This window comes from Ovis canadensis, chromosome 23 (assembly GCF_042477335.2).
Source record: "Ovis canadensis isolate MfBH-ARS-UI-01 breed Bighorn chromosome 23, ARS-UI_OviCan_v2, whole genome shotgun sequence".
Taxonomy (NCBI): domain Eukaryota; kingdom Metazoa; phylum Chordata; class Mammalia; order Artiodactyla; family Bovidae; genus Ovis; species Ovis canadensis.
Genome location: NC_091267.1, coordinates 50,734,090 through 50,752,451, shown reverse-complemented (window position 1 = coordinate 50,752,451; position 18,362 = coordinate 50,734,090). Strand labels below are relative to the sequence as shown.

General features: G+C 35.4%; 1 protein-coding gene across 2 annotated transcripts in view; it reads right to left on the bottom strand.

Annotated features, from left to right (window-relative positions):
- SMCHD1 (structural maintenance of chromosomes flexible hinge domain containing 1) overlaps positions 1-18,362 on the bottom strand; it is a 123,873-nt gene that overhangs the window by 44,747 nt on the left and 60,764 nt on the right. For both annotated transcript variants that reach the window (XM_069568325.1, XM_069568326.1), the window contains 10 exons: positions 17,387-17,483; positions 15,997-16,069; positions 14,317-14,456; positions 13,569-13,703; positions 11,319-11,546; positions 9,033-9,181; positions 8,069-8,157; positions 7,548-7,666; positions 5,082-5,249; positions 2,567-2,692 (listed from right to left, as the gene is read on the bottom strand). In XM_069568325.1, coding sequence (XP_069424426.1) covers positions 2,567-2,692; positions 5,082-5,249; positions 7,548-7,666; positions 8,069-8,157; positions 9,033-9,181; positions 11,319-11,546; positions 13,569-13,703; positions 14,317-14,456; positions 15,997-16,069; positions 17,387-17,483 — 1,324 coding nt within the window. The remainder of the gene's footprint in view (positions 1-2,566; positions 2,693-5,081; positions 5,250-7,547; positions 7,667-8,068; positions 8,158-9,032; positions 9,182-11,318; positions 11,547-13,568; positions 13,704-14,316; positions 14,457-15,996; positions 16,070-17,386; positions 17,484-18,362) is intronic.

Here is an 18,362-nt window from a genome sequence, read left to right as displayed (position 1 = left end):
GAAAAGAAAGGCAAAAAGGCAAAATGGCTGTCTGAGGAGGCCTTACAAATAGCTGTGAAAAGAAGAGAAGTGAAAAGCAAAGGAGAAAAGGAAAGATACATCCATTTGAATGTAGAGTTCCAAAGAATAACAAAAAGAGATAAGAAAGCCTTCCTCAGTGATCAATGCAAAGAAATAGAGGAAAACAATTGAGTGCGAAAGGCTAGAGATCTCTTTTAGAAAATTAAAGATAGCAAAAGAACATTTCATGCAAAGATGGGCTCGATAAAGGACAGAAATGGTAGGGACCTAACAGAAACAGAAGATATTAAGAAGAGGTGGCAAGAATACACAGAACAACTGTACAAAAAAGATCTTCACGACCCAGATAATCACGATGGTATGTTCACTCACCTAGAGCCAGACAACCTGGAATGTGAAGTCAAGTGGGCCTTAGGAAGCATCACTACGAACAAAGCTAGTGGAGGTGATGGAATTCCAGTGACGCTATTTCAAATCCTGAAAGATGATGCTGTGAAAGTGCTGCACTCAATATGCCAGCACATTTGAAAAACTCAGCAGTGGCCACAGGACTGGAAAAAGTCAGTTTTCATTCCAATCCCAAAGAAAGGCAATGCCAAAGAATGCTCAAACTACCGCACAATTGCACTCATCTCACACGCTAGTAAAGTAACATTCGAAATTCTCCAAGCCAGGCTGCCAAATGTTCAAGCTGGTTTTAGAAAAGGCAGAGGAACCAAAGAGCAAATTGCCAACATCTGCTGGATCACTGAAGCAAGACAGTTCCAGAAAAACATCTATTTCTGCTTTATTGACTATGCCAAAGCCTTTGACTGTGTGGATCACAATAAGCTGTGGAAAATTCTGAAAAAGATGGAAATACCAGACTACCTGACCTGCTTCTTGAGAAACCTATATGCAGGTGAGGAAGCAACAGTTAGAACTGGACATGGAACAACAGACTGGTTCCAAATAGGAAAAGGAGTAGTTCAAGACTGTATATTGTCACCCTGCTTATTTAACTTATATGCAGAGTACAACATTAGAAAAGCTGGGTTGGAGGAAGCACAAGCTAGAATCAAGACTGCTGGGAGAAATCTCAATAACCTCAGATATGCAGATGACACCACCCTTATGGCATAAAGTGAAGAGGAACTAAAAAGCCTCTTGATGAAAGTGAAAGAGGAGAGTGAAAAAGTTGGCTTAAAGCTCAACATTCAGAAAACTAAGATCATGGCATCTGGTCCCATCACCTCATGGCATCTGGTCCCATCACCTCATGGCAAATATATGGGAAAACAGTGGAAACAGTGGCTGAGTTTATTTTTCTGGGCTCCAAAATCACTGCAGATGGTGATTGTAGTCATGAAATTAAAAGATGCTTACTCCTTGGAAGGAAAGTTATGACCAACCTAGATAGCATATTCAAAAGCAGAGACATTACTTCGTCAACAAAGGTCTGCCTAGTCAAGGCTATGGTTTTTCCAGTGGTCATGTATGGGTGTGAGAGTTGGACTGTGAAGAAAGCTGAGTGCCAAAGAATTGATGCTTTTGAACTGTGGTGTTGGAGAAAACTCTCGAGAGTCCCTTGGACTGCAAGGAGATCCAGCCAGTCCATCCTAAAGTAGATCAGTCCTGGGTGTTCGCTGGAAGGACTGATGTTGAAGTTCAAACTCCAATACTTTGGCCACCTGATGCAAAGAGCTGACTCATTGGAAAAGACTCTGATGCTGGGAAAGATTGAGGGCAGGATAAGGGGACGACAGAGGATGAGATGGTTGGATGGCATCACCGACTCAATGGACATGGGTTTGGGTGGACTCCGGGAGTTGGTGATGGACAGGGAGACCTGGCGTGCTATGGTTCATGGGGTTGCAAAGAGTCGGACACGACTGAGTGACTGAACCTAATCCTGGATTTCCTGGTATCCAAGCACTATGTTTGCACCCAAACATTACAAGGCCATGTTCATGCTTGCTGATTTCCCTAGACTAGGTCTCAGTAGAGGTCCAACAGCTCTGCCCAGGTAGCTCTCCAAAAGGCAGGCAAAGCACAGCTACTCATATGACTCTCTTGCTTCACCCTTAGAGCTTTTAAGTTTCCCCAGTAATGCCTGTTTCATAACCCAGACTGCAGGTCATTGTATCTAATTTCTTCTACCTTGTCAGCATTACCTAAACCTAATCTGAAATTCAGATATTATTAATATTGTGTAATAAACAATCATAATTAGAGACTGCTATGTCTTGTTACACTGTTTGCAAGATATAAACTGTACTTCCTCAAAATAACTATTAAAATGTTAGACTGACAAAATAAGCAATGAACTTGGGCAAACTCCAGGAGAGAGTGAGGGTAAGGGAAGCCTGGCATGCTACAGTCCATGGGATCACAAAGTCGGACACAACTTAGTGACTGAATAACAAAAACAAAACTAAGCAATAGTGAAGATTATATAAGACTATTATTATTTTTTTTTAAAAAGGTAACAGCGAAAGACATGATAATCCTGATAATGAAAACCAAAATTTTAAGTGAGAATTATTTAAGGATGTTTAAAACTTACCTTTAAATTGTTAGCTTTTACAAGACTTATTTTAACCTGTGGCACAGGTGCTGGATTATCCCACTGATCACAAAGTTGAACAATGAGAGGATTCTGCAATTCTCTTCCATTAATCACTGGAATGGACTAAAAACAGATACAAATCTTTTAAGAAGCACTAAAACATGCTGAACAATATGATTACTATTTAAGTGAAACAATCACTGAATTTATCTGTTTTACTCACAAATAGCTCCTTCTATCAATTAAAATAAACTTCTGAAAGTCAATTATACTGTCACTAATAAAACTCTTCTTATAGAAATGATTAAAAATTTGATAAAAGGGAAAATATATTTGACATTACTGGCTTCCAGAGCCAGTCAAGAATTCTGAAAATTACATGTTGCAGGACTTCAGTGGAAATAGAAGCTTATCTTAGGCTCTCATATTTAGCACTGGTCAATCTACAGTCTAACCCTCCATCAACTGGTAGCACTCTGTCAAGTCTACATGAAGCAGTATGCACAGCTTTCCAGCTCCTAGTCAAATAGGGCTAGTCATGGATAAACTTAAACAAAACAGTGTAGACTTAAAATGATTCTTGCTTTTCCCTTAATCCAAGTAAGGCCTGTGTAACTCTGAGAATCTGTATGCTGACCTAGGTATATCAAAGAAAAATCACTGTCAAGCAAGAAACCTGTTAAAGTCCAATCCTCTGTACCAGATGTTAAAATTTAAAGAAAACAGAAGATAGGAAAGACGTAACTAGCAAAAAAGGAAAGAGATTTATCACCTCTCTCCTACTAGTAATGTTCCCTCTAGCTTCCTCCATCCCTCCAATTATGTTAGGAGGTTGCTAAAAAGTAGGAGAAACATCAATAATGTGTTAGGAACTTTTTAAAAAAAGATACCCTTGAAGCTGGTTTATGCTTGACTACCAAAAAAATTTTCATGGATAGACTATATTCTATGTGCTAAAGTTTATAAAAAGCCTGAATAACACACAAAGTGCTGATGTTTCCAAATGTAAACACATCAGGGCCTTTATTTATAGTTACATAATTGTCCATCTATCAAACATCAACTACCTGGTAAAGAATATCTTTCAGTAAACAACTTACAGCCCAAGCTGTTGGCTAAAAATTCTTCTGGGTAGTAGTGAAGAAAGGAAATAACCAAAATCAAATGTTCATGATTTGCCACTTAATTTGTTTCATTTATAAGGAAGGAATTTGTTTCTTCATTTATAAGGAAGGACAATACATCATAATGTTGTTGAAGATTAACTGAGAAAATATATGTATATTTATATAATTTTTCTATTTATCATGCTTAGGTGTTAACTTAGTTCCCCTTTCTATTTAAGATCCTGTGTGTGGATGAGGGAGGTTGGTCAAAAATTAAATTCGAAAATTCTAGGAAAACCACATATTCAATGATTACATTTTCAGCCTTACCCATATACAACATATCTCTTAACAGAAAATTGATTTTAGGTTTTATTTTTAAAGCTTTTGGATTTCAGTGGTATCTGCAAATAAATCCTATAATAAGTTTTTGAGTTAACAAGCCATCATTAATTTTTATATTTCTCTCCTAAAAAATCATTTAAAAATATGAACACGTAAAGATTTTTTTCCACCTCAAAGGTACCCAATTATTCCATGATATTGTCAGTCAACAAATTCTTTATTGACATCATTAGGTTTCTCAGAAGGCACTGATTTATGCAGTAAATATGCTTTTATATAAAAATAAGTGCACTGGCTTTGCAATACAACTCTTCAGTCAACAAGTGTTAAGGAAAAAATTGTTTTTAAAGCACTGTCATATTTTTTAAATTTACAAATCAAAAAAGGACTAGAGCAGAGATATGTAAGCTTTTCTCAGATGATCAGTTCCTTTGTGAGATAATTTCATCTACTACCATGCTCATATGAGATGATTTTCCATTAGAAAAAATAACCTTTCATACCAACAGATAAGGCTCTGCCACACCATAACTGAACACCAGAATGTGAACATTTTAAAATCAGAATTCTAAAAATTTAATGAAAATTGAAAGGTAACAGATTTGACAGAGATTTGCAAATTAGTATTTAAGATATGCATAACGGTATGCACAGGGAAGCAAACTGATGTTTTTAAGAGTATAATGAATGACTTGGTATCTGGCATGCATTTAAAAATTCCAGCAAAAACATTTTTTAATAAGCCAGTCAGCGAGAACAACGAAATACAATTGGTGAAAATCAGTAACTGTTGAAACTGGGGGTTCATTATCTATTTTTATTTTAATACATATTTTTAATTTCTTTAATAAAACTCAGAATTTAAAGTTTCACTATTTTTTTTAACAAATGAGGACACAGTGATGAATAATAAAGTATTAAAATTCATATTACTTTGTCCTTTTGTTATTGTTACTTCTTCAATAACAAAATATAACTTTTGATCTACTAACACTCTGAAGCAGTTAGTAGATCAAAATATTGATATTAAATTCTTTCAGTCAAGGCAGCAAGGTACTTACCTCCTTTAACTCTGGCCAGTCTACGAGGAGAAGTTTAGCTGGTGGCCCAGAAACTAGCTGCACTCGAATAAAGTCAGAAAATTCACGCCAAGTAAAGCAAAGATCCTTATTTCCAGGGGGACCTGGAATAAATCTGACGCCTCTCACATTTATACTTTGTGTATTTTCCTAGTGAGGAAAAGCACATTGAAAAAAACACCAGGAAGATCATGTTTAGTTTTCAGAAAAAAGAAAGAAAATGCTGTCACTACCTATGTGCATACAGATGTGTTTCTGGTAAAACAACAGCAAGTAACACACATATGCCAATATTGGTGTGCCCTGAATTTTATTTCCTGAGACAAGAAACTGAAATTCTCTTTTGTGAGGGAGAGATCTAAAAGGTTCAACCTATGTCCTTTTTCCTTATCTTTTCCTAATTTCCCTCTTCTTTACACTTGCAGTGTCTCCTTTCTGTTCCCCAAATAGCCACATATGTGCCTGCCCAACAAGCTCCTTCCCTGTTTGCCACATTTTTTACCTACATGTTGAGATTACCAAGGGAATGTGCTTCAGAAGAGCAGTACATTTTATGAAGATGTGGAAATAATCTTAAGAAACAATGGCACATTAAAATCAATATTTTAAAAAGACTTTAAAAACAGTGTTATTTGAAAACAAAAAAAACCTGGAAGGTTCTTTTTTTATGCAGAGACTAGGGGTAGACTTCTATTGTTTCTATGAAAGTGAGTCAAGATGCTGCTGCTGCTGCTGCTGCTGCTGCTGCTGCTAAGTCACTTCAGCTGTGTCCAACTCTGTGTGACCCCACAGACGGCAGCCCACCAGGCTCCCCCGTCCCTGGGATTCTCCAGGCAAGAACACTGGAGTGGGTTGCCATTTCCTTCCCCAATGCATGAAAGTGAAAAGTGAAAGTGAAGTCGCTCAGTCGTGTCCAAGTCTTAGCGACCCCATGGACTGCAGCCTTCCAGGCTTCTCCATCCATGGGATTTTCCAGGCAAGAGTACTGGAGTGGGGTGCCATTGCCTTCTCCGTGAGTCAAGATAGTACCTATCAATTGTAAAATGACAGTAGAAAGTCAACTTGACTGGAGAATGAGCCATGGAAGGAGACAGATGTGATGCAGCAGAATACTACTTAGGCACCCTAAGCAGACAGACTCTAACTGCACAGCATAAAATGCTGACAGGTGGCATAAGATGGGAACTGAAAAATGACACTAGATTTGGTCAGGTGGCAGAAAAACCCAAGAGGCCTGCCTGGGAATGAGACTGAAGAATGTAAAAACAGACAGTATACATAACTCTTCCAAGGAGCTGTACTATAAACAGGAGAAAAAGAGGGCAGTACTAGATGGACATGTTTCAGGGCCAAAGGAAGCTGTGAGGTGAGAGGAGAGAGTATGAGAGTATGTTTATATGCTGATGGGAATCTAACACAGGGAAAACAAGATGTAGGAAAACAGGTTATAATTTAGGAACAATTAGTTGAAAGAGGATGGGTGTCTATGCATAAAGTGACAGGAAGAAGAGACTGTTCGTATACAACAGCGGTTACTTTCTGCCTTCATCTACACAGAGGGTGAAGCTAGACAAGAAAGCATCTGAAAGTCATAGATCAAACCTTATCTTTTACAGTAAACAAAACATCATTAGAAGTTCCTCAGCAGTGCTAAGATATTGTAGAAAAGGCGTTCTGAAAACTAGAAAATAACAGCCTAGCAGGTTAGTGGAAACAAAAACTCCAGTTAGGAAGGGCAACGATGAGACTCCCATGATCATTTTGTTGGGTAAAAGGGATAATGGAGGATCCAAAAGGAAGAAGAGGTTTAAAAACCACTAAATGCCCTACACTGATTCAACTTTACTCGAGCCTTAGAATTCCTTCTTTCTGACCTGCTCTAGGCTGGCAGGTTCCTTGAAGGCTCAATTCCAACATCTTTTCTCAAAAACCATCTTTAATCTCTCCAAGAATACTTTTGTTTCCTTGCTTACAGAAATAATTTCACCAGGATTCTTATTTTTCAAGCTAATCTCAATTAACTGTACAGCTGCACACTTTTACAACTAGTGTTCTCCCAGGTATCCTATTTAATGCAGGGACTGAGTACCAAGAAATTTTACTCAAATAGCTACATGAGAAATGACCTTTGTACACATGTCAAAATACTTAGGGATGAAATAGTATGATGTGTAGAATTTGCTTCAAAGTGACAGGTAAGGCGGAAGTGATGAATGCTGAAGCTGACTGGTAGGACCATGGGAATTACTTACACTACTTATGTTATTTTTATGTATGTTCAAAATTTCTGTGTATGTTTAAATTTTCATAATAAAAATTACTTCAATGCATTTTACAATTTTTCATTGTAAATACTGCAATCAAATCTCTCATTTCTGTTTTTTACCAAACTTTCTGTTATATATAATTTGAATGGAACAGTCAACTATTAACAGGAAACAGTCATACCTGAAAAGTAGTTTTCAAATGTGAGCTATCAAGTCCAATCCCAGCAATTCCCAATGCAGACAGAGAACTTGGTGAAAATGCTTGAATCTGATTCCCATACTGATCTGTAACAGTTATAACTAAAAAGGGAGAGGAAGTTTAATCTTACAGTATCTTAATTTAACATGATGTTGATGTCACATGTTTTACCATGAATATTTGAAGGAAACAATTTAGTGTCATGTAACAATCCGGATATAAGAAAAATATAGGATATGAATCACATTCACATATTTATTTTACGCTAACAAAAGTCAACATTCTTTTCTAACAAAAGTCAACATTTTTTTCAATTAACTGTTTTCACAGTTAGATCAGCATAGGCAAAGACAGGGAAAATGCTTCAACCTTTTCAACAGTGGATTTTAAACCATTAACCATATATAAATCCAAAGTTTTCCTTTCAGATTATGTATGCCAAAACATGAACATAAGGACATATTATAGAAGCATTTTAAAGAAAGAAAGTAGGTCATACTAACCTATTTCTCCTTGAAGCTCTTGACCCATCTGTACCGTTTTTCCTCCTTTTAATTCACATTTTAGATGTTTAGGTTCATCTGGAAGTGGTCTGAAATTGATTAACAAATTAAAGGCCTTAATTACACTATTATTGTAGAAAAAAGTTTCAACATGCTAAGTAGTCACATATGTAATGTTCATTTTCTTAAACTTAAAAACCATATCACTATTAACCCAAAGGGAAGGAGAGAAAAGACAGCTTGCAAAGACAGTAGAGAATACTGACCAAAAAAATAAATGCATGCTAGATCACAGTTACCTATCCTGGATTAAAAGGAAATTATGACATGAGAGCACTGAAAAAAAAAAAAAAGGCAGACGGGTTGGTAAGAATTACTCATCAAGAGATCTGTCTCTGACTGAAGAGTGGTACATCTGATCATTTTATCTCAGACATGGAGCTATTCTAAGTGTTGGAATAGTATGGAAATGTGTATAGAATTAAAGTAGAAAAGGTTAATAAAAAAGAGGCAGCCAAGAAACTGACAAGCCAGAGTGAAGGACAGGTCTTCTATATATTTACTTAAAGTTCCCTCTTTTCTATCAGGTAGACTCAGCTTTGAAAGTCGCCACTAACTAATGAAAGAATTCCTTCTGAGCAACACACTGACTGATCACACTGCATCTTTTACGTTTCTCATGTCTTTGCCATTTTCTAGGAGCTTTCACTGTTGCTTGTCCTAGGGGGACATTCCTTTAACAAAAGTTCTAGTTCTGGCAGATACTAAAGGGGCAAGTTGAGTAGAGGCTGAGAGTGCTATTAAGAATGAATCACTATCATCAGTGAAGCTTTATTCCAAAGACAACCTGTTTCCAAGAAGTTGTGGAAATTTCTACATTAAAAAATGACTTTGATATGTATGCTTTGGTGAAAAGCATCTTTGTCATATGCTGAATATCTCGAAATGTCATATGCCCACACACCTTACTGTAAATGCACTTTCCAAAGACACATGGTCGTCTTGGAACGAAACCTGGCAATAGCGCATATCTTTCACAGATGTCGGCACTTGCACATCAGGAAGCAGACCCTGCAGCAAGTGCTCTTTGTTAATCTCAGGAGTCCAATTAACCTAGAAGGGAAATTATATACTTAAGAATCATATAAAGCTTACTCCAATGTCTTCCTACTGCCAGTTATCTTACCAACCCATCCTCCCCAACTCTAAGGAAAAAGGCAGGCCCTTTATGACCATAAATGATGGTGGTTCATATATTACCAACAGAAAGAAGTTATCTTCTTCATTGTCTTCCCTGTTAATACTGCCACATCTTTCAATGCAATGAAATAAATATTCCTAAGTCATTCCTTTAGCACTTCGCCACAAGATTATTACTCTGGTCATTACAGTTTAAAAAAACCATGGGAATCAAATCATGTGATCAATTCTGAGAAGTTATAGTCAATTGTTTTTGTTTTTTCGAAAAAAATCTTACTGTTACAGGTTTTAAATGAGATATAAGTTGGACCCTATTCAGTAAGGTGAGAAACGTTAAATTCACTATTACCATCCTGGCCACATCTTTATCTTAATCCACTCCCAAATGTTTTTAGCTCTAATTTTAACTTTACATCTCTTAAACTCCGTATTTTGTTATTTGATCCATTTTTAAGTTGACTACTCCACTCCATTTTAAACTTCCAATCCTTTCTATTTAAGACTTTTAGCTCAACTTTATGCTTTTAGCTTTTATAACTGTGATTGTTAAATCACTGATATTCTAATATTGTGATCCTAGTTTACACCGTTCTAACCTTCTTAGTTACCTTGTTATCTTTGCAAACCATTGTTTATTCTTTATATCTTTTTTCTTTTTTTAAATAGTGGAAGCAGCAAGCAGGAGTTGCACAAAATGGCTGTCTTCCCTCACCCTAGCTGTGCTCTCTGCTCAGAGAATTCCTATGTCTGCTCAGAGGATTTCTGTATCAGTTTGGGTTGACTTTCCTCGGTAACAGATAATTCTCTAAAGACTACACAGTCACTTTAAGTGTATACATCTAATGAAAGTATAAATATCCTTTATAGTCAATAAAGGTACATGTTTTAAAATATCTGGAACCCAAGAAATATATGACTAGAATTGAGGAAAATGTGTCAAAAGCAGGCCATGAGCTTAGAGAATGGCAAAAAGAAGGTTATATACAGAAAGAGGCTCTCAAGTCAATGTTTATTCTTAATCCTAGTAAGAAACTAAACTGTGGAGACATTATTATGAGAAAGCAAGGTATCAGTTCAGAAGCCAGGTTGCTAGTACCACTTTTAAACCATTTGCCTTCAGATCTGCTGAGAGAAAAAAATGGCTTGCCTCCCTTCCAAGCAGGATAAGGACTATTTCTCTCACAATCCTCCCTTCTCTTATGGAGGGGGAAAATAAACCGGCTGGCGCAAGGGCTATTCCAAATATGATTTTAAAAATCATGTCAGCTGAACCCTGGTAAACAATTCTTACAAGATATCAGATCCTATATCTTGGAGACTCAGGATGACTACAGAATTTAATACTGCAAAAAGAGGAGAATTCTCTGGTGGTACAGTGGTCATGACTCTGCACTTTCACTGTCTAGAGCCTGGGTTCAATCCCTGGTTGAGGATCTAAGATCCCACAAGCTGTGCAGCATGGTGGAAAAAAAAAACCAAACCATCATTTTAATTGGGTTCTGTTAGATAAGCTGTTCAAGTTTAAGCATACAGACTCACCCTTTCAAGGTACAAACACTACATTTGGATGGCAGGTTTGAGGACCATCTGAAGCTAGTGAGAACTGACAAAACCACTGTGTACAGGTAACAATTTTATTAGAGACTGCTATACCAATTTCAAATGGCCAAATCAGCGGTCTGGTTTGTGGTTCACAATACTCTTCTAGCGTTTGCCTTTAACAGACCTTTTCTTTAGTGCCTTCAGAAGAGCTACAAAAATACTGCTCTGGTCAAGTGGAGATCTTAATTGTGAACAGAAATACAGTTCATCAGGACTGGATTTCTGTTTAGGTGTTAAAATCATTTCTCTAAGCACAGATTTGACACATTCAACATTCCAATCTAGTGCATGTTAAAAAAAAAAAAACTTTATTTAGCCTGGGATTTTAAATAACAATGCTGTTTTGCTGGGATGAGTGTCTTCTTAGAGGACAGCCAATATAACTTGTTCAGTCTTCCAAGCAAAAAATGTACAAAATTCTTGCAAATGATCTATTTGAGATACCTACTTTAATTTTCTCTGCCAAAGCTGATGTTATATGGATTTCTCTTTCTCCTTCATCATACATTTGAAAAATAAGATTATGCATTACATCTCCTGCTATCCAGTTAACCTCATCCTGATGTTTGATCTGGATGGCCTTCTGTCCTTCCACACTGAATATCTGTAATCTGGCAACGTGGCTACTGGGGAGCAACTTAATAGTCTTCTCCACTGGTGCTACATCTTTACAACTCTGGGAAGAGAGAAAAACACAAATAACATACTGAATAAAAACATCTGTACTGAAAACATCATTTTTGGCTTTTACGGTGAATCTTTCATATTACTTAGGAATTTATTTCCAATATTGCGAGAGCTAATCTTATATATTGTTAACAATTATAGGTTCTCTCATTAAGAGGACACTGTACTATTAGCAAATCCATATTTTATACCATCAAGTTATAAATAATGAAAGTGGTCACACTGTTAAAACCTAAAACTAGCATGCTGCTGCTGCGTCGCTTCAGTCGTGTCCAACTCTGTGCGACCCCATAGACGGCAGCCCACCAGGCTCCCCCGTCCCTGGGATTCTCCAAGCAAGAACACTGGAGTGGGTTGCCATTTCTTTCTCCTAAAACTAGCGTATTTGGACTTAAAAGAACATTCCTTTTGGTAAATCTGCTTAAAAATGTTGCAAACTTCTGCAAGTTTAATCATGTGACACAGATTTAATGTCAGCATTTATTAATAAGAACAAAGGTGTAATAAATTAAGAAAGTTCTACAAAATCAGAGACAAATAACTGCCATAAAATATATTACTTAAGGAGCTTCTAAAGGTTCTTTAATTCATTTTTTATTGGGGTAAGTGGACAGAGTTGCTTGTAGCTAGATAAGGACTCTAGGTGCCAAGGCTGAGCAGTTTGTTAGGCACACGAAATTAAAACACTACACAATCATCTCAGAATTTAGGTATAGTGCATTCTATAGAATACAAAAAATTCAAGTCTAAACCTAAAATACCTTTACAATCCTGCTTCGCTAATGTCTCCTTCCTCATCTACTTGAGGTCATTCTATCAAAGCCCATTCACACAAATAATGACACAGTCAAAATTACTACCTCACAGAGTTATCAGGCAAATAACCCACCTGCTGCTATCATAAGCACATCTTATTTGCCTGACTCAAAATTAAGAGTTACTGTTTTGTGATAACATTTTTAAACTGCATATTACAGGTATACTGTGGTCTTTGTTTTAACTGTCTTGGACTCTTGGTTTTCAGCCTGCTGCTGCTCTGCAATATTTATGTAATTGTATATAAATGCTCCCTTGCTTTCAAGTCCAGCTTTCTCCTTAACAACAGATCTTTTCTTCCTGAATTGTCTTGATCTTTTGCAAGACAATATACTCAAAAACACATTGCTCACATTACTAAAAAAAAAAAGGAAATGCATAACAAATGTTTTAAGATTATCAAACAGAACTAGTTTCAAAAGAAAAGAATTAAAGTTAAATCATCTCATTCTAATTTTAAAAAATAAAAGTTTTACCCTTTTGAGGCTCAGTATATGTTAGCTGATGTGTACTTAGTTGGAAAAACATTGGTTAATCAACTGATTGGGTAATTCGCCATCTACCACCACATCAATCATGCAGAAATCATGTACAGGTATTTCACTTGCGTAAGTATCTGCTGTCTCATTTAGCAATCTTAGGAAAGCAGATGCTTCTATCACCTGCCTGCCCTCCTCTAGGCTGGCCTCACCTTCAGCCATGATGAACGCCCAAGAACAAGGGTCCTCCTGGCACATCAACACAGCACTCTCTTTATAGGATAACACTAAGAAAAACCATGTATTTATTTTAAATTATACATACATATTAAATGTTCATATATCCTTCAGTGGTGGTTCAACAGAGACATTTATTAAACTTTCTAAGAAATAGGTATAAACTATAAGAAACAAATGAATAAAATAAAACGGATAATTGTTACACTCTAATAATAGGAAAAAAATAATTTTAGGAACATATAATCAATAATAGCTATAGATATTATAAAAGGTTTGAGTAAGAAATTTCTAATATCTGATACAAAGTGTTATTTACTATACCATTTCATTTTTGCCTTTTCTTCCCTCTGGCTAGAAGAATCACAAATATCTCATCTTAAAAAGTCAAACAACTTTACATGAAATATTATAAAGCTATTAAAGAGTATTTGAATAAAAATTCAATATAATACCAATGAAAAACAATAACAACTTACAGGTATTTCAATTTTTGCTTTAAGTGTCTGGTCTTTTTTAATATTCTGAACTTGAATTGCTGGTCCTGATAAAATACTGGTTCCAGAACTACTGCAATCCACAACATAGATTGGAAGGTTTGGAGCACCTGAAAACTATTGGAAGCATACAAAATAATTTAAGATCCCAATCAAATGCAACTGGTTACTCAATAACTTAAATTTTCAAATAATATAGTATAGCTGCTATTTCTGACTATAAATTAGAAAACTGTAAGTATAATTCACTAATATCCTAGACAATTTCTGAATGAAAAGAGTAAGTTTCTACAATTCTAGGTAAAATATACTGATTTTGGAAGAAAAATCAACTTCCTTAACCTCATTCTTTCTTTTACTCTACCTATTTGGGTTTTCCTTTCCTTCTTGAGCTCTTTTACTCATATTCACTTACCCATCCATCCTTAATCCTAAAGGATAATTGTATCATTCTACTCATAACTGAATACTTCATCTGAAATGAGGAGGATGGACAAAGCAGTGAGGAGGAATCTGTAGTTCAATACTTGGCATACTTGGTGTCATTATTGGATTAGAGATGTTGAAAATTACTGGCAATGAGATAGCCCACAAATTTCTGCATGGAATAATCATTACACAGTCTAGATACTATATAAGGCTTACTATAAAAGGAGCCAAAAGATAGAGTGGTTTCCAGTTACTACAATGGCACTCAAAATCTACACATTCTTATCTTACAACAGCTTACCTTACAATGAACAATCAACTTTGGTTGTGCTGTTATATTGTCTGATTCATCCAAAACTTCTACCTGAAATGGGAAAGCTGTTCCATTTTCTATAACTAAAATTTCAGAATCAGGTTTCACTTTCAATCGACGAGGAGGACCTACCAGAAAATTACATAATGAAAATGAGATTCAGGTTTCTAAAACGGAAATGTTAAAATAGCAAAAGAAACAGCTTTTAACATTTTAAGTTTTAGTATCTTTTAAATAATGCTGAGAGAGAAAGAAGAAATATCCATGTTTAAAGATTTCTACCCCCTAGAATAGATTCTACACACAACCCTCAAATGCACAGATTCCCAGTTGTATTAAAATGTCTGAGGTCTAGACTCGGTTTTATGGACAAGCTAAGACATGTGGTAACTCATGCTAGAAATCACTCAAATGTGTAAAATACTAAAAAGATCCTGGAAAATAGTATTCAAGAAAAAAGGTAAAAGTTTATTAAACTACTTTTAAAATTTTCTATCTTTTACACAACGACCAATTTCTCAGGCACACTACATACCTCTATTACATAATTTTGCTCAAAGGATCAGTTCATGTAATGACATAACCAGATAATATACTTGTAAGACTGCCCACAACCCTTTGATATCCTAAGCAAGCTGCACCATAATTTTCCTCTAAACTAATAAAGAGGTTTTACACTTCAATAGCAGCATGACGTAGTGTGCCCTATAAACACTGACATTTTAAAAAACACTTTATACTAAACACCGGGAACATAAGTTTACAAAGAACAAGTTATATCAGTTAATATTTGTGTTGTAACAATATGCCAACTCTATTCTCAGAATCCTTACTATGACCTTGACCAAGAAGGTACTATTAGTATCATCCCCATTTTATGCCTGAGGAAGTTGGGATCCAGAGAGAGTAAGTATCCTGTCCAGGTCACATGGCCACAAGGGGCAGACTTGAGTCACTGACCACTCTGACTACACAGTCCCACTTTCCACCTCACAATCATCACTCTCAACTTCTAAAAATCATTGTCAGCACTATCTGGTTAATAAGAACTTCCCCTGAGATTTGAATAATCCATATGTTTTAGCTAACCTTTCAAAATAAAAGCATCATAAGTATTAATACAAAACAATTTTTTTTGGTACTTCTACCAATGCGCCAATCTTTACTTCTTTATCAATTCATGCTTGAGGGAAAGCTCAAACTACATGAATCTGTAAAAGGAAATAGTTAATATGTTTCTTTTTCATTAAAAGTTTCATTAAAATCAGTTTTTAGGTTGATAAATCATTACTCAAATTAACAACATGAAAGCATAAGAAACTCTTCTTCTTAAAATATGAAATATTTAGCTATATCAGAAAAAGTAAAGGACAGATCCCGTTCTTATATAACCCTAATTGCACAGCCTTAAGAATAGTTTCACAATGTGTTTTCAATATTCACATTATTCTTTCAGGATCATTTTTAGAACTTAAGTCTTCCTAAATGTTTCCCTGTTTTTCAAATGATTATTTTTGTTAGTGTTATGCATGACGTTCAAATGTATTTTCAAGACTTATACCATAACCAAACCAAAAAACACTTCACCTTTATAAGTATCATTATACTTTATCATAAGAATATCATTTAAAAGGTAAATATTAGGAATATTTCTTAAAATAATATTACCTGGGAGTAATCTAATTTTTAAAATCTGTGAGTCTTCTTTTAAACCCGGCAGAATAACCTTCAGATTAAAATTCTGTTAAAAAAATTATTTTAATTAAATTCAAATCCTAAATAAATACTCAAGTAATTTACCACCTCAATTCTGATTTATTTTTTGCTTTTCATTTTCATACCATTATAAAAAGTCACTCAGCAAATTTATATTGACTAACATTATCATATGTATGTATGAAAGAAATGCAGGTGAAAAAACTGACTTATATTGCTTCTTTACAGACAATACTTTCTTCAAATTCAAAAGGCATACCCTCTAAATAATTACCAGAATTAGTATGGGCATTATAAAAAATCCGGAAAGTAGTAAAATGGAAAAAACTCCAAATCTACACATATCTAAATATAAATGTCACGTTCTAGATTAGATTCCAGAATAGAAAAATATAGTGGAGAAACTGGCAAAATGTTAAAGTCCAGAGTTTTGTTAAAGTATTATATCAATGATAATACTGGATAAATATGCAATGTTTATATAAGATGTTTAACAGAGGAAGCTGGGTGAAATACATGTGAACTCTCTATACCATCTCTGCAACTCTTTTGTAAAAACAATTATTTCAAAATAAAAAGGTTTTTAAAACCTAGAAATCTTTTTACGTACATTTACTAAAGTCAAAATTTCCATGAATTTCAAGTTCTTCTTCCAGAAACAGCTTAATTCAGGAGGATGGACAGAACTTGCTCTTTGCTTTAATGCAGTAAGCTTACATGCTCTATTTTAAACATTATTTTGGCAGGGGAAATTTTTAAAATATATATTGAAGGTAATGATACAATGGGGAAAAAGTAACATATCACTTAAGTTATTAGCTACAGTCTTCACATTAGTCATAGTAATCTGTTAGCTACTCTATACACTTAACTGAAAAATTACCTTATTGCAGTTTGCCTTTACAATCCCTATCTTTATTCCTCCCTTTTCCTTTATCCAAATACCAAACTCAATATGTTTACAAAGTAAGCTAAAATTTCTTATATTTTTGTTCGTATTCTAAGAAAAATATTGAAAAATAGAAAAAGAGCGAGAAAAGAAGCAACATAGTACTAGATAACTGTTGAAAATGGCTTTGACTATGAAGAGACTGGAATGAAAATACAGTTGAAAATACTTAGCTCATAACCATTTAAAAAAGAACAGTAGCAAATATGCAGGTCTTCCTCAGAGATGAAAGTGGTAATTGTATGTCAGGTGACATGATGCTGATTAATTCCTAAGAACCTGACATTACTGTCATCTTGCCACCAAACTCGGTTATCCAATTTTAAACGTCCAATTTCATTTTTACCATGTAAGAAATAAACATGCATTATAACATGTACATACAATGCTTACCTTGCCTTGACAAGAGTTTACAGGGCCCTTAGCTGTAACACCTCGAATGACACAATTTGGTCCTTTGGTTATTTCTTCATAATGTAAAGCTAAACCACTGGAAAAAATAAATTATTTTTTAACGTTTCCTCCATTATCTACAAATAAGCTGCAAATGTTCTTTTTTCTTTTGATGGGGGGGGCAGGAGGTGGGTGGGGGGGGTAGGGGCGGGGCGGGGGGGTTGCCTACACCACCCAAGTTGCAGGATCTTAGTTCCCTGACCAGGGACTGGACATCAGTCCTCAACAGTGAAAGCACACAGCCCTAACTGCGATTAACTGACCCCAAATTGCAAACTCTACACCCAGTCATCAAGATACTTGGCAATTTTTCTTGAAAACATGAATGTGATAGGTTATATTCACTTTACCATGTAACAGAGTTAAGATTTCCTTCAGTTTTTACAAACTCTTTATCATTGTCATGAGGATCACATGCTGGTTTACTGTTTATTCAATCTTTCTAGGCTGACAGTAGGTTTTGTTTTTATACATTTTCCCAACACAAAGGACAGAGGAAATTCCCAGGATGAACAGGAAAGAAGACCACAGAAGGACAAATGTAACAAGCTTAAGAGCTGATCCATACAGACCACATCACAAAGTTCCAAGGGAGATGTCTAAAGAGTATGAAACTGACAAGTTATCTATGTACCAAGCATCTTGAAAAGACAACTGGCAGAGAGCTACTTGGCAAAATAAAAAAAGTATAACAGCTGTGCAATAAAATAATTAGCACTTACATAATTTTAATAAAGCAAGCACTAAATACTGATCAAGCCAGAGTATAACTTTACTAAAAAATGTGCAAACAGGAAGGAGGCTTATTTGTAATATAAATGGCAACAAGTGTGTCCTCATCCTCCTTAGCCATAAGTCAAGAGATAAAGCTTAAAACTGAAGAATCAGGAAGTAGTAACATAAAAGTTACTTACAT